The sequence below is a fragment of the Zea mays genome, chromosome 1 (genome assembly GCF_902167145.1).
Source record: "Zea mays cultivar B73 chromosome 1, Zm-B73-REFERENCE-NAM-5.0, whole genome shotgun sequence".
Classification (NCBI taxonomy): domain Eukaryota; kingdom Viridiplantae; phylum Streptophyta; class Magnoliopsida; order Poales; family Poaceae; genus Zea; species Zea mays.
Window position 1 is genome coordinate 54,016,913 of NC_050096.1, and position 15,268 is coordinate 54,032,180.

Consider the following 15,268-nt stretch of genomic DNA (forward strand, 5'->3'; position numbering starts at 1 on the left):
ATATACAGTGCGGACCTCCAAGGTTGGTCTAGGACCTCCACGTGTGCAAGCCGGACCCCTGGAATGGGATCCGGACCCCCCCATATGGGGTCCAGGTCGCCCACAATGGGGTCCCAAGGTCCCAGGACAGAATATACTCGGGCCTTGAACAGGACCCAGGCTGGGGTCCGGTGCCGACACGTGTCTGGACCTAGTCTGGTTCCGGACCTGTTCGCATACACTCCTGCCCCCCGCTCAGGCGGAGACCCGTTGCAGCCATGTGGTATACTGCGCGCGGCTTAAGCCAACGGGCGGAACCTAGCATGACGCTTCTGGGCTACGCGCGCCTTCGCATTCATTGCGGATAACACATGCGTCTGTCCATTCCACTGACAGGTGGCGTGCACAGTCCACGATACGCGGGCCGTGCTGTTATTCACCATTACTCGTACGTTTCGGCTATCAATGCTGCATGGACTGTGGTCATCAAGACTCCTGGTGATTGTTCAGGCGTTACTAGCATTAATTACTCACATAATGTATTCCTCCTATTATGTTCCTAGGCCCGCATGTCAGGGATCAGCATCCTTGTATGTGCCTCCCTTAAACTATAAAAAGGAAGACACACAACGTTACAGCGAACAAGCTCTCAGACTCACAAGTTCACACACAGACACTCAAGCACACTCTCAATACAACATACACACATTGGAGGTAGGGTATTACGCTCTGGCGGCCTAAACCACTCTAAACCCTCGTGTCCTCGTGTGTTCATCCACCTTCCAACAGACAGGCAAAACGCTTAGGTCCCCTCCTCATCTTAGGATTAGGGCGGGTGCGTTCCGCCACCCGGCCGGAGGATTTTCTCTCCGACACAAGGAATTTTTCTAGAAATTCTAGTAAACCCTATAAATAGGTGTGAAGCATGCAACTTTAATCATTGCTTTTGAATGTCCATGTAGCCTTCGTGGAACACATTCTGTTTTAGGCCTCGTTCGGTTCGGCCGGTTTGGCCCATTCCGGCCCTTATTCCGGATGGAATAAAATGACCTGGTTAGGAATTGGTTTGTTTGTCCAAAAGCTGTTCGTTTCGACTTGAATCAAAGCCAAGAGTGATCCGGTTTGAAGCTTTTTCTTCTACCACGGTCCGGTACGAATCCAGGTCTTCTGACCTCCGGATCCAATTTTTGCGAGCGCTGGCGGAGGACGAAATTGGGCAGCAGCTATCCTGGCCGAAACTGGGTAGCAGTAATCCTGGCCAAAGCGAACAGCCTTTAGTGGACCACCAGTTTTTATTCCAGAGCCAGATCCATCCCTGACCAGTTTTGAGTAAACCAGCCGGATCCACCCTATTTGGCCCAGGAACAAAAACGTATCTGTCTTTGTCGGAGAGGAAATCTCCGGCCGGGTGGCGGAATGCACCCGCCCTAAATCCTAATATGAGGAGGGGCCTAAGCGTTTTGCTTGTCTGCTAAGCGATGAACAAACACAAGAACACACAAGGGTTTAGAGTGGTTCGGGCCGCCGGAGCGTAATACCCTACTCCACTGTGTGATGTATTGAGCCTGTATGAACTTGTGAGCCTGAGCTGGGTCTAAGTGAGCTTGAGTGTGCTTTTTTGAGCTTGAGTTGTAACGTTGCGTGCCTCCCCTTTTATAGCTCAAGGGGGCACGTACAAGGGTGCTGAGCCCCGACATGCGGGCCCAGGAACATAACGGATGTAATACTTGGAGCAACTAATGCTGGTCGCCAGTGCCTTCTCCTTGCGCCCTGATATCAACAGCCTTTGTAGCATTGGCGTGTAGTGAAAGCTTCACTGGCAACGTACGAGTGATGATGAACACAGTGTATGCTGCAGCACAGGCGTACTGCCTGCCACCGGAGCGGACGGGCACGCCGCCTGCAAGATGGTCTGGCCGCCGCCCGTCAGCAGAGTGGAAAGGGCACATTAAATACTGAGGCGGCACATCCCTTGTCAGTGGAGTAGACAGGGCGTATTTAATGCTGAGGCGGCACATCACCTGCCAGCTTGACAGGCGGCGCGCCTCCTCCGCAATAAATGCGCGGCCCAGAGGCCTTACGTCTGGCTCCGCCCGCTGGCTTACGTCACGGGCAGTAGGCCACGTGGCAGCATCGGGTCTCTGCCTGAGCGGGGAGTGGGAGCGCCCGCGGTATGGTCTGGACACGTGTCAGCACCGAACCCCCGTCTGGCCTTGATTAAGGCCCGGGTTTTCTTTGACTTGGAATCCCGGGACCCTACTGTGAGTAGCCCAGACCCCTCCTGAGGGGTCCGGGACCCGTCCCAGGGGCCTGATTTGTACTTGTGGAGGTTTCGAACCTCGCCCGGAGGCCCGGGCTGCGCATCCAGGGGTCCGGCGTTTTCCCGTGGGGGTCCTGACCCACTGTCGCCACCTTGGAGTATATCATCTTTTCTGGCCATGTGGCGGCCCCGGAGCCGCCCACGTGGAGGGGTCGGGTGCTGCTCATCGCGCGACTAGAGATAGCCACGCGGGCACTGTGTTTTCATACTATAGTAAGGGATACCCCTGATTCAGGGTATCGACAGTCTTCAATACCGAACAAACGAACGGGGCCTTAAGGAGATCAAACGCAAGCATACAAAACAACAATCAACATTCAAAAAATAATGAACACATGAGTTTTAGTGAAAAATAAAGATTAAAAGATATATTAAATTAACAGAATGCATGTGTGTAACTTTGGCCCTAGAGAACACTAGTCAGTGTGGTCAATCAGAACACTGTCTTGCCAATAGTGGCCGACCGAGAAAGGCTACGGGCAATCGGCCATAGCTAGCCACAACCAGCTGCATCGTGACCAGGAGTGGCCATAACTAGCTACGCCCGGGCTAGAAGTCGTCACGGCTGTCTGGAGCTAGCCGGAGTTAGCTGTGATGAACAGGAACTTGGCCAAGGCAAAGTCACCCACCAGCAAGTGAAACAGAGCAGCAGCAATGACAGCAATGGAGGATTCTAGTGTGAGGAAGGTGAAGGGGAAGCGCGGAAGGGGAAGAGTGATATGCCCTTGCTGATTTGGTGATCAGGAATCACGAAGGAATTAGAGAGAATTAAGAAAAAATTAATTTATTTTTCTCTCAATCCCCCGTGATCCCCTTGTCATCAAATCAACCTTATAGGAGAGAAGAGGGAAACTAGGAGAGGGACGCGCTCGATGCTCTGGTCAGTCTCATACATGCTCATTGCTCATGCGGAGCATAGTATTGCTATATAAGGGGTGTTTGGTTTGAAGAATTAATCTATTCTAGGTGAGATGATGCATAATGAGTCGATTTTATAAATTTGTTGGAATAAATTTATTCCTCGTATTATTACTAATTATTAGCGAAGAATAAAATAGTCATGGATCAATTCATTCGATTTCACAACCAAACAATAAAGTGAGGAGTCAGAAGATGATGGACTATCTTATTCCTCCAATCAAACACGCTATGGGTGTTTCGTTTGAGGACTCACTCCATCTAAAATGAGGTGGTACATCATGAGTTCATTTCTTAAATTTGGTAGGATGACCTCATTCATCGTATTAGTATTAACTATGAGGAATGTAGTTGTGATGGATCAACTTATTTCATTTCATAAACTAAACAAAAAATAAAGAGTGAAAAGATAATAAACTAGCTTATTACTTAAACCAAACACTATAAATGTGATGAAGCGCACACAGTCACACATAAATGTCGTTGCAATGCATGCGCGTGCTACGCCGCTTGTTGTGGGAGCGGCGCATGGCCTCATGCGTGCGAATCACCTGGCCAAGAAAACAATGTTTCTCTTCATCTTTTTAATTTATACTTTTAGCCAAATATAATAAAATAAAATAATCATTTATAAAATATAATTACATTTTACTTATTATATTATAGATATTTTTTAAAACATAAAAATAGGGTTCACAGATCTACCCTCCTAAGATTAATCTTGCCCTCCAGACTCGAAAAGAGATAGAAGATCAAAGAAATGTGTCATTAAATCCTCTTTACGTTTCCACGTGGCTTCATCTTCTGAATAATGACACTCTATTATAGTTTGTACATCTTAATTATCTTGCTTTGAGTTAGAGCAACTCCAAAAGAACGTGTAAACTAACTCGAAAACATATATTAGTAAAGAATAGTTGTTTTTCTTACTCCAACAGCTCCCACATTCTTCCCCATCCACAACTTCCTCTCCCTCATATTTTGGTGTGTTTCATCTCTCCTCAATCCAATCCTCAATGTATCGGATCATCCACTGCCTCCCGACGACTGTATAGATTGCGTCACATGTCATATTTAGATGAGCTGTTAGGGGTACTCATCATGATTCACTCTTAAAACTTTTTAGCATACTCTTAATAATCAGTTTTTGGGGTAAAATTTTTAACATCCTTTTGGAGTTGCTCTTACTCGTTCTGCGGTTTCTAGAATCTTGATTAGATGCTATATACACGTGAGGTCTCTCCTAAGTTTAGTTCTTTCATTGTTACTGCTCTTTCAAAACTCTTAATTATTTCTTTAACTGAGATATATGAAATACATCACGCACATCATATCACATTTTTAAATAAGTGAGATCATCTTAATAAATAAGTGAGAACATAACAAATACTTCCTGCCGTAGATATACATTTAAAAATCACTATACAACAAAGCAACTCACAATAGTACACAGGGAATTCAAGCAAAAAAAAAATGCAACCACAATTCGTTTCGGCTTGGGTTGGGGTGACGAGATATTGAGATTAGGTGCATCGTTTTTATATTCCATTCTAATGATAAAAGGGGCGTGAATTGGGATGGTAACCGGTACATAACCGTTGGGTAGTACCATTCTATATCCGTACTCATCAAAAAAAATTACCCGTCGGGTTACCCATATATGCTCGTGGGTGTAAAATCTTACTCGTATTCACGTGGAAAATTTTACCTGTCGGGTAATCTGTACCCGCTAGAAAAAATCTTAAAGTCCAATATATTAATCACTCAAAATATTGAATAAACATACAAAAACAAGTTTAACTTTACATATAACAAATCATATGATTACATAACTTGGTAACTAAACATGGATATACGGGTATGGATAGAATTTTAGCTAGAGACGGGTTTTATTTTAGCTAAGATGAGCTATATTAGATGGTTATAGTGGTATTGATACGGGTATATTTTATCCATGAATATACGGGTATGAGCAGTACCAATCGTACCTGTACTCGTCTACCCAACAGGTAGAGGTTCTTATCCATTAATATACCTGCGGATATCATACTATACCCACCTTCCGATCGGGTAAAACCTATCGGGTATTTGGGTACCCATTGACATCTCTAGACGTGAAACAATGGTGCACACTTGGCGATGAAATTGGCCGGCGAATGAATTTAGGGACTCCCTCATCTATAGCTACATTTAGAGAGAAAATAGTTTTGGATAGAAATTTGATTTAAGGAACTATAGGAGCAGTTTTTTGTTAATGTTCCTCTAAACTAAAATATAGGATGCATTTTTTAAAAAACTATTCCCCAAAATAATACGCATTCAACTGAATACCCATGAATTGAGCTGAACCCTCCCCAAGCCTACTGTCTTGTCAGCTACTACACACTAATGCTGAGCTACCAAGGAGTTTTACTCATCCAATTGCTTCAAAAGTCGTAATGGATCTCGCTGAAAATCGAGCGGGTCATCAGGTTTTACTATTGCAAACAACAGCTAGGCTAAACTATTGCAATATCAAGGCAGCAAGGCTTGGCTGCCACTCTTTTCAGTGCATTTACACTGCTTTCCTTTCCAAAGTTTAACGAGGTCTTCGACATCGACATCAGGTTTAACTACCCAATACAAAGTATACACCATATCTCTCTTATATGCAAGTACGCAACTGACGACAACAGAACATTGCATCTACAGATTAATGTGGCATGTCATCTCACAGCTCAGTCAGACTATGCCATCAATATACCTAGGTAGCAGAGATAAAAAGAAAATACAATCAGCAAAATCCGAATCCAGGAACCAATACTGTCAATCAAGTTTCTGAATGGCAAAGCTTCTCTTGATGCTCCTTGCTGATCATCAACACGAAGAATCATCTTCAATTCGAGGCAGAGATCAGCTTCACCAGGCAGAGTAGGGCTAGGAGGGTGTGGCTCGGAAAAAACCATGAGCAGAGATCAGTCAAATGAGGATGCAGATGCTGAAGGTTGTTTCACCATTGCTGCAGCCAACTAATCTGGTTATTCAAAAGGGCATGTAAATGCTATCTCATTACCAATTTCACTTTGGCCTTCTATCTGTAGTAGCCTACTAGGCATTAAGCACGCGGCTTTCAAATTTCCATATGTTTTAATCTATCCCTTCGTTTTTTTGCAGGCCCAAGGCATTCATGAGGATTAGCATAAAAGTAGTCCTCTTCCTTTGGTTGTCCCGGGACGATTCTCCTTACGGTGGGCTGGCTCATTCGGCCCCCGTGGAGCTCCTTGACAGCAACAGAGAATTCTTCCCAGGACAGCTCCTGATCTTCGAAAAGATCTATAAGTTCAACTAGCTTCTTCCTATCCAACTGTATGGTTCTGTGGAAGCCTGTAAACCTGCATTCCCAGCATAAGCAGTTGTCAGCTAATCAAGTGGCATTTTCTTTTGCTGTTTTTATTGCCATGAATCGTCAGTGCTTTCTTAAGGGGGAAAGCACATATAACTACAACACTCCTGTGAGCACCAATAACACACACATGTCTGCAGAAAAACTAAACATTACACACTTCCTACTAAACCAAGTTGCAATAATAGATGTAATTGATGGAAGTCAAGGATGAATAAACAGTTAAATGTACTATGCTATGAAAGTCAAGGTATGCAGACCTGCGGTGTCCTTCTACAACTTTAGCCATGTTGCCATCATTACTGGGAATAAAAATATCACTTGCCACAGAAACAAGATAGTCCAGTGCTGCCATTTGAGTTGAGTGCTTCTGAAAGGGTCGCAACTCATCATCAGACAAGAGTATCTCCTTTCGCACCTACATTTTACAATAGCAAATAAGCATATACTTCTAGCATTGCAAGCAAAAAAAAATATGGATGTGGAGTTAAGACGGACTCACAATGTTAGGAAATTCTGTTTTCAATATGGCTAATCTTTTTTCACCACCATATATTTCACCGGATGCAATATATATTCGAGTGTCTTTGGGGAAACCAAGAGCTCTGAGTACTAAAGTTGTTTCTTCAGGAGTAAGGGGGCACAATCCCTCAAGCCTTTTCTTCTCAGAGTCTATTTCCTTTTCTTTCCACCAGGGATATGCATATCTGAGGTCCCAAGAACAGATAACAATGAATATTGGAGATAAAGGTTGGGAGGAGAAAATAAAGTTGATTATGAAGCAGTAATATCAAAAGAACCTCATTGTTGTCAACTCTTCTGTTTCTTCATCAGAACATCCATGAGTACAACCAGAGAAAGCAAGCATATCCATCTCATATCTCAGATGAAGCACAACAAAAGATCCAGTTCTCCTGAGAGTTGAGATCATCTTGTTTCCTAGAGCCTCAATAGATGGGGCAAATCTCAATGCGTTGTAGTTAACATGACAGCGAAGTTTTTGGAGCTTCAGAGGCAGGCCATTGTTTGCAAGGCGAGAATCTGTCTTGCTAAAACGTACAACCTTGTGTTTTCGTACTAGAGGCAAGATCTGAAAACAAGACCATTGAATGTGAGAACCAACAACTAACAGAAGAGAGAGAAAAACTAGTTGTAACTGTAAGAGAAAAAAAAACTATCTAACCTGCCTCAAATAGTATTTCTCACTAGACCAGCTGATTGGTTGCATTGACAGAGGAACCTTTTCTTTGAACTTCTGTGGGAGTTCTTTGACAATCTTCACTTCATTTCTCAATGAATCGATGAAATGATTTACATCAAAAATATCCCCAAAATCACTGAAAAGTATAACAAGTTTGCATCAGTATTCTTGCCTAATTCTGCAATTAACCAAGAAAGCATGGAGCAAAAATGCACACCTAGGATCAGCCCAGAAGGATTGCTTATCAAGTTCAGGTATCACCATGGTGAGGTTCAAGTAGCGTGCTACAGTCACCATGTCGCATATCTGTACAAAACAAGATTTCGCGAAGCATAAGAAAAGCAGAGTTCGAGGCTTTTTGCTGTACTTGGTAGCCAATGAGTAAACAGAGGAAGTGTAAGATAGACTAGTAGAGCGCAATATAAGTACTGACCGCTGCTCGCATTTGGTTCAGACCACCATTGCATGAAACTAGAAGGTAGCCATTACTCTTGTAAAGCCCTACATGAAGAAATAAATATCATATTTGCAGTGAACTATCATATCAATGGAATAGCATGGTATGCAGTATACTCTGGTAAACATGAGCAAATTGTATTCTTGAGCATTTCACTGCAAGTACACCTTGATCTAATAATGGTATAAACAAAGCAGAAGATTGATTAAATTCGCCACCTAGCACCCTTTATGTTGATTTTTTTTAAAAAAAAAACTCTGAAATTTTCCATTGCAAAAGATCAAATCGTCTCTGGGCTACAGATCATGAGACTTGGCATTTCTCATTCTACTTAGAAGACTGTCCATTCAAACAAGTCCCCTCCCCCACCCCAACCACCAAAAAAAATCAAACGAAGATGGCATAATCGTTCGCGTGATATGAACCGATTCGGACCCAATGCACTATTTTAATGAAAATAACAAATCCAATCACACATCACCGCGCCCCAGCGAAGTCTATTTTTCTGGACGAAACAAATGACAATTCCAATGAACAAGAATGAATAGGGAGCAATTGACCGTCAATTCAGAAATCTGGCAATTTCTGAATCGCCCAACACCCAAAATGCGCGACATTAATAAAAATGATTCAATTTAAGCGCTTTTTTATTTACTATGGAGAACAGTTTGATCCAACGGACAAACGATCTAGAACTACCACATTCTGATTCCCTCCATCGGGGCAGCACAAGGCGCCTCACCCAACCAAGAACAGAGCAGAAAGACGGCCCAGAATCCAAGAAACCCAACCCCAAGACCCTAGACTAGAGTCCCCGGATGAAGAAGACGAGAACCACTCACGTCTGGGAGGCAGAGCCGGGAGCGCCAGGTGCCCGGCATCGCCGGCCGCGACCACGGAGTCGGCGGCGGTAGAGTTGCTGCGGCCGCCCAGGCAGGACGGCCGCGCGATGGGCAGCGGCGGGCGGGGGATGCCGAGGAAGGTGAAGAGGTGGAGGAGCAGCGTCCAGGCTACGATGCTGGTCGCGACGCGCAGCGCCCACCGGATGGCGGACGCCCCGGCGCCGCCGATGCGACGGCGGACCGCGGCCGGAGGCGAGGCTTTGTGCTTGGCCATGGGGCCGGCGGCTTGGCTTGGTCCTTGGTTTTCCTGCTGGCACGACGCTTTGTTTCTGCCGGGTTCGTCGCTAGATGTCGTCGTGGTGGTTACCGATTACCGTGGCCAAAGGGTTGGTTGGGATTCCGGTCGGTGTTAGGCTGCGTAAACTGCAACGTCCGTGGCGTGGATCATTTTCGGTAAAATCAGTGACGAAGCTACTACATCAAATATAACCTCTCTTGTGGATGCATAGATAACCTCTCTTATAGATGCATAGAGATGAGATGTAGTGATACTTAGTTTAGGAATCCAATTTTCCAAGTGATTTTTATTTTCTCAAGATAAATTAAATTTTTTTCTTAGAAAAATAAAAATCTCTTCAAAAATAGAGTTTCTAAACTAATTTTTATATGGTGAAAATTTAAACACTATAACTGTTTTTTGAATTTTTAGGGTGCATGTGCACCCACTAGCTACAATGTAGCTTGGCTTCTGGGTAAAATCATTTTCACCGTTTACTTAAACCTGTCGTAAAAGATAAGGAAGGTTCGGGAGAAATATTAATAGTAGTTTCAAGGACTAACTAGGAGGAAAGGATGAGAGGAGAAAGTTGTAGTTCTGTCTCATTATTATCTAGACTAATATAAGTATTATAGTATAATTATCAACATTTTTCTGGACTAGACTATTACATATAAATATTATATTATATTATAAAAAAATTTAAATACAAAATCTATAGGACCGTCATTTTTTATAAAAAGATCCTTACATTTGTTCCAAATCAACCCACCATGTAAAGCATCAGCCATCATGTCAAACCAAGACCGAACACATGTAGTTTTTTTTTCCAAATTTTCTGGAACTGAACGCAGATGTGCCGCGTGCTCCGTGCTTATCCATTTCGCTGCTGTGTTTTCAAATTTCGAGACTAAACGTGGATCTACCGCGTGCGTGAAACCAAAACCGAAAAATTAGCGTAGTATTTTTCGGAATTGGACGCAGATCTGTCGCATGCTCCATGCTCATCCGTTTCGCTGCTATCTTTTCTCTTCTCTCGATTGATCGCTTCCTCCACCGAGGCGAGGAAGCGCAGCCCAGATCGTCGGAGGCGAGCGGCGATCTCACCAGCTCCGAGCAGCAGCAGGTAACGAATCACCACCGCACTTCCTCTCTGTCCCACCCCGATTGGCGATTTCTTCCGTCGGGCTCATCCATTTCGATGATGTCTTTTCTCCTCTCTCGATCGTTCGCTTCCTCCACCGAGGTGGGGAATTGCCACCCAGATCGCTAGAGGCAAGTGGCAATCTCACCAGCTCCAGACAGCAGCAGGTAATGAATCTCCACTGCACTCCTTTCCATCCCACCTCGATTGGTGGTTTCTTTCATCGGGCTTGTGGCCCGATCAGATCTTGCTCTGGCACTCGCTGCTAGCTCGATCGGAGATAGAGTCGCATGGTGGGAGCAGACTCCATCAAACAAAATCATCCCTTGCAGTGGTTGTTGCGGTGTTTTACCGGGCAAGCGGGACATTTTCTGAGACATGTCAAAAGGGCACCTTTTTAGGCAGGGAGAAGGGACGGCAATGCTTTTGGATACACCAAAGGGTTCCATTTGTCCCCTTCTCACTTGAATCAGCGCCAATAGAGGCCTAGACGAAGGAATCAGTGTCGGAACAATATAAGGTTTCGTCGTATAGGCACTTCAAACTGTTCTATTGTGGTTTCTAAATATTGATTCCATTTATGTGTCTCCATGGCATTAGCCATTCTAATTTTTCATATAACCATTTTTAGCACAACATCTTAATTAAAATGGATTGTATTCAAGTTGTTCTTCTCTGTTGATGAATACATTTTACTAATGTCGGGTACCATAATTAGGGGTACCCCCAATGCTCCTAAACACGGCTGGAAAACATCTTCAGGACATACCATAAACAGCTGATAAAGCGCGGTTCAAGTCAAGGCCTCGTCTACCAAGGGACGCGACCTCATCCGAGCCCAGCCTCGGGCAAGGACGGTAGTCCCGGACGGATTCACGCCTCGCCCGAGGGTCCCCTCAGTCGGCAGACGCACCCCCGTCTCACCCGAGGCTAAGCTCGGGCGAACTTTGTTGTGCAGCGACCTTGGCCAAATCGCCTTACCAACCGACCGTATCGCATGCGCATTCAATGCGGGGATCGCCTGACACCGTATCCTAACATGCGCGCCTCAGTCGGCAAGGTCGAAGTGACCGCAGTCACTTCACCCTTTCACTGACTGTTCTGACAGGAAAACAACATTGTTCGCCCCACTCTGGCTACTGTGCCAACCACCAGGGTAAAACTGACGACAGCAGGTCTCGACCTCCCCCGAGTTCAGCCTCGGGCGCAACAGGGAGCTCCGCCTCGCCCGACCCTTGGCCTCGGGGAAGGTCTCCGCCTCGCCCGACCCCAGGCCTCGGCCTCGGGGGAAGGTCCCTGTCTCGCCCGACCTCGGGCCTCGGCCACAGCCTCGGCCTCGGGAGGAGTCACATCCTCGCCCGACCCCAACCTCGGCCTCAGGAGAAGTCTCCGCCTCGCCCGACCTCGGCCTCGGACCGACTACGCTACAGGGGATACATCATTGCCCTACCGCTAGCTAGCCACCCTTCGCTACGAAGGAACAAGACCGGAGTCACATCAAACTACTCCGATAGCAGGTAATGATGGTTCCCCGCGTGCGACCATGACGTCGATGGCTCTCAGCTCCTTACAGAAGCAAGGAAACGTCAGCAGGGTCCATGCCACACCGCCAGCTATGCTTCTACAGGGCTCAAGGCACTTCTCCGACAGCCATGTTAGCACACGTGCAGGGCTCAAGGCACTTCACCGCCAGCCACGTTAGCACATAGCTACACCCCATTGTACAGCTGGGCCATCTCCTTGTATCTATAAAAGAGGACGTCTAGGGCCTTCATAACAGACGGGGACAACAGGCACGCAACAATGGAGACAGACGGGGCACGCACACAGGGAGAGGACGAGCAGAGGCAAGCAGAGCAGGAGAGACACAGTAGAGGCAAACTTAGGCGCCTCACCTCAAGACCGAACCCTCTCTCTCTCTCGCTCTCGCCCTCTTGCGACGCTTGTAACCCCTACTACGAGCACCCAGGTGCAAGATAATATAAGCCTCATTCCCTCCCGCTTGTGTTCCATCTTGCATCAACCCATCTGGACAGGGGCACACAGCGATAAATTCACTAGTCGGTTGACGGTCCTCGCGGATCCGAAATGCCGACAGTTGGCGCGCCAGGTAGGGGATAGCTGTGTGTTGACAAACACTTTCCCATTGAGTTCCAGATGGGTAGCCTTCAACAACCTCTTCAGCCCGGGACGGTGCTCCGCTTTGGGAGTCTCGAGTTCATGTCTCCCGACGGCGGCTACGATATGGTACTCCTCCCCTTGTAGCACGACAACAACGACGGTCGTCAGCTCGCCCGGCGGCGGCGAACTCGACGACGACTTCCCCCCGTGGCAGAAGAGGAACACCCGCGTTTGCCCCGCCACCCTCCTCGCCGGAGAAGGAGGAGACGGGGCAACCGTGGCCAGGCAGGAGGCGGCACCTCGTCATCTGTCGGACCAGAGCGAGTCGACGGCGCCGGCACCCCTGCGGGGGACATGTTGGGTGTTGTCCTCGCACCTGAGACAACGACGAGTATCGCTTCCCCGCAACGTGCCAACCCCAAGTGGACTGATGATGCCAGCACCCTCGCGAAGGACTTGCTGGGCGTTAGCCTCGTACCTAAGATGACGGTGCATTCCGTCGCTGACGCGACTTCACCACCGTCCATCAACCAAGAGGTACCGTCCGTTTTCCACCCTGTCCCTTTTAGATTCAGCTTTGATCCACCAAGCGACCCCGCTTCGGTGAGCGCTTTCGCAATGGCATATCCTGACCTTCCAGGGTAGGGATGAAAACGGTCGGAAACGGTATTTATTCGGTAATCAGTTTTTCCTTTAATTGCGAATAAATAGGATATAGAATATACAATACAAATTTGTATTCTTGTTTTTAACATCCAGCTTGTTAAGATTCATAAAAGGTAAACCTCAAATTCATCCTACATTTTCTCAAATAATAGATATAAACTTCGGTATAGATTCGGAAACAAATTCGGTAATTTTTTCAACTTTTTGTGTTGTAGGGAGCAAATAATACATAAAACAACTTATATAATATTTTATTTATATTTGTACTAATGTGCTTCATAACATAAGAAAAGACCAACATCAAATTTTATACATATCTATTTTAAAATATTAAATTTGTTCTAACAGTTCAGATTACCACTTTCATCCCTATTCCAGGGTGTCATATGTGGTCATCTTGGGACCGACTGACGGCCGTCTCAACCTCCGGACCCACAGGTTCTGAGGATTACCGGCTGGCATGCCAGTTGGGAGGGATGGACGACGACAACCTCATCATCCGCAACCTCCCCCCTTTTCCTCTCCGACGCTACCCGGGCATGGCTGGAGCATCTGCCTCCTGCGCAGATCTCCGACTGGGACGACCTAGTCAAGGCCTTCGCGGGAAATTTCCAAGGTACATACGTGCGCCCTGGGAACTCGTGGGATCTACGAAGCTGCCGCCAGCAGCCAGGGGAATCCCTGCGAGAGTACATCCAGCGGTTTTCCAAGCAGCGCACCGAGTTGCCTAACATCACCGACTCGGACGTCATCGGGGCATTCCTCGCCGGCACCACTTGCTGAGACCTGGTGAGCAAACTGGGACGCAAGACTCCCACCAAGGCAAGTGAATTGATGGACATTGCCACCAAGTTTGCCTCTGGTCAGGAGGCGGTCGAAGCCATCTTCCAGAAGGACAATCTGCCTCAGGGAAGACAGAAGGAAGACGCCCCCGAGGCGTCCGCCCAGCGTGGCGCGAAGAAGAAGGCCAAGAAGAAGGCGCAAGCGAAACGCGACACCCTTGACGCGGATCTCGTCGCTGCGGCCGAGCACAGGAACCCACGGAAGCCTCCCGAAGGGGTCAACACGTTTGACAAAATGCTCAAGGAGTTGTGCCCCTATCACAGGGGTCCCGTCAAACACACCCTTGAGGAGTGCGACATGCTCCGGTGTTACTTCAACAAGGATGGACCCTCGGCAGAAGGTGGCAAGGACCAAGGCAACCACAAGAAGGGGGGCGACATGGATGAGGAGTTCCCAGAGGTCCACAACTGCTTCATGATCTACGGCGGACAGGTGGCGAACGCCTCGGCTCGGCACCGTAAGCAGGAGCGCCGGGAGGTCTGCTCGGTGAAGGTAGCGGCGTCGGTCTACCTAGACTGGTCCGACAAGCCTATCACCTTCGACCAAGGCGACCACCTCGACTGCGTGCCGAGCCCGGGAGGGTACCCGCTCGTTGTCGACCCTGTCATCTGCAACGCTAGGCTCACCAAGGTCATCATCGACGGAGGCAGCAGCCTCAACATCATCTACGCCGAGACCCTAGGGCGCTTGGGGATCAATCTGTCCATGATCCGGGCCGGTGCGGTGCCTTTTCACGGGATCGTCCCTGGTAAGTGCGTCCTGCCCTCAGGCAACTTGATTTGCCCGTCTGCTTCGGAACTCCCTCCAACTTCCGAAAGGAAACCCTTTCAAGGTGGTCGGGTTCCGAGGGACCTATCACGCGGTATTGGGAAGACCGTGCTACGCCAAGTTCATGGCCGTCCCCAACTACACGTACCTCAAGCTCAAGATGCCAGGCCCCAACAGGACCATCGTCGTTGGATCCACGTACCGCCACGCTTACGAGTGCGACTTGGAATGCGTGGAGTACGCTGAGGCCATCGTCGAGTCTGAGGCCCTCATCGCCGACTTGGATTGCCTCTCCAAGGAGGCGCCTAATGCGAAGCGCCGCGCCGGCAACTTTGAACCAGCCGAGGCGG

At 47.4% G+C, this 15,268-nt stretch overlaps 1 protein-coding gene across 1 annotated transcript; it reads right to left on the minus strand.

The window, feature by feature from the left end:
- Nucleotides 1–5,723: 5,723 nt before the first annotated feature.
- LOC103634607 (O-fucosyltransferase family protein) lies at nt 5,724–9,429 on the minus strand. The gene is made up of 8 exons (NM_001330560.1): nt 9,100–9,429; nt 8,234–8,301; nt 8,018–8,106; nt 7,783–7,936; nt 7,400–7,689; nt 7,102–7,306; nt 6,860–7,017; nt 5,724–6,588 (listed from the first exon to the last, which is right to left on the minus strand). The coding sequence occupies exons 1-8, from the start codon at nt 9,371–9,373 to the stop codon at nt 6,327–6,329; spliced, it is 1,500 nt and encodes a 499-aa protein (NP_001317489.1). The 5' UTR covers nt 9,374–9,429; the 3' UTR covers nt 5,724–6,326.
- Between the last annotated feature and the right edge of the window lie 5,839 nt (nt 9,430–15,268).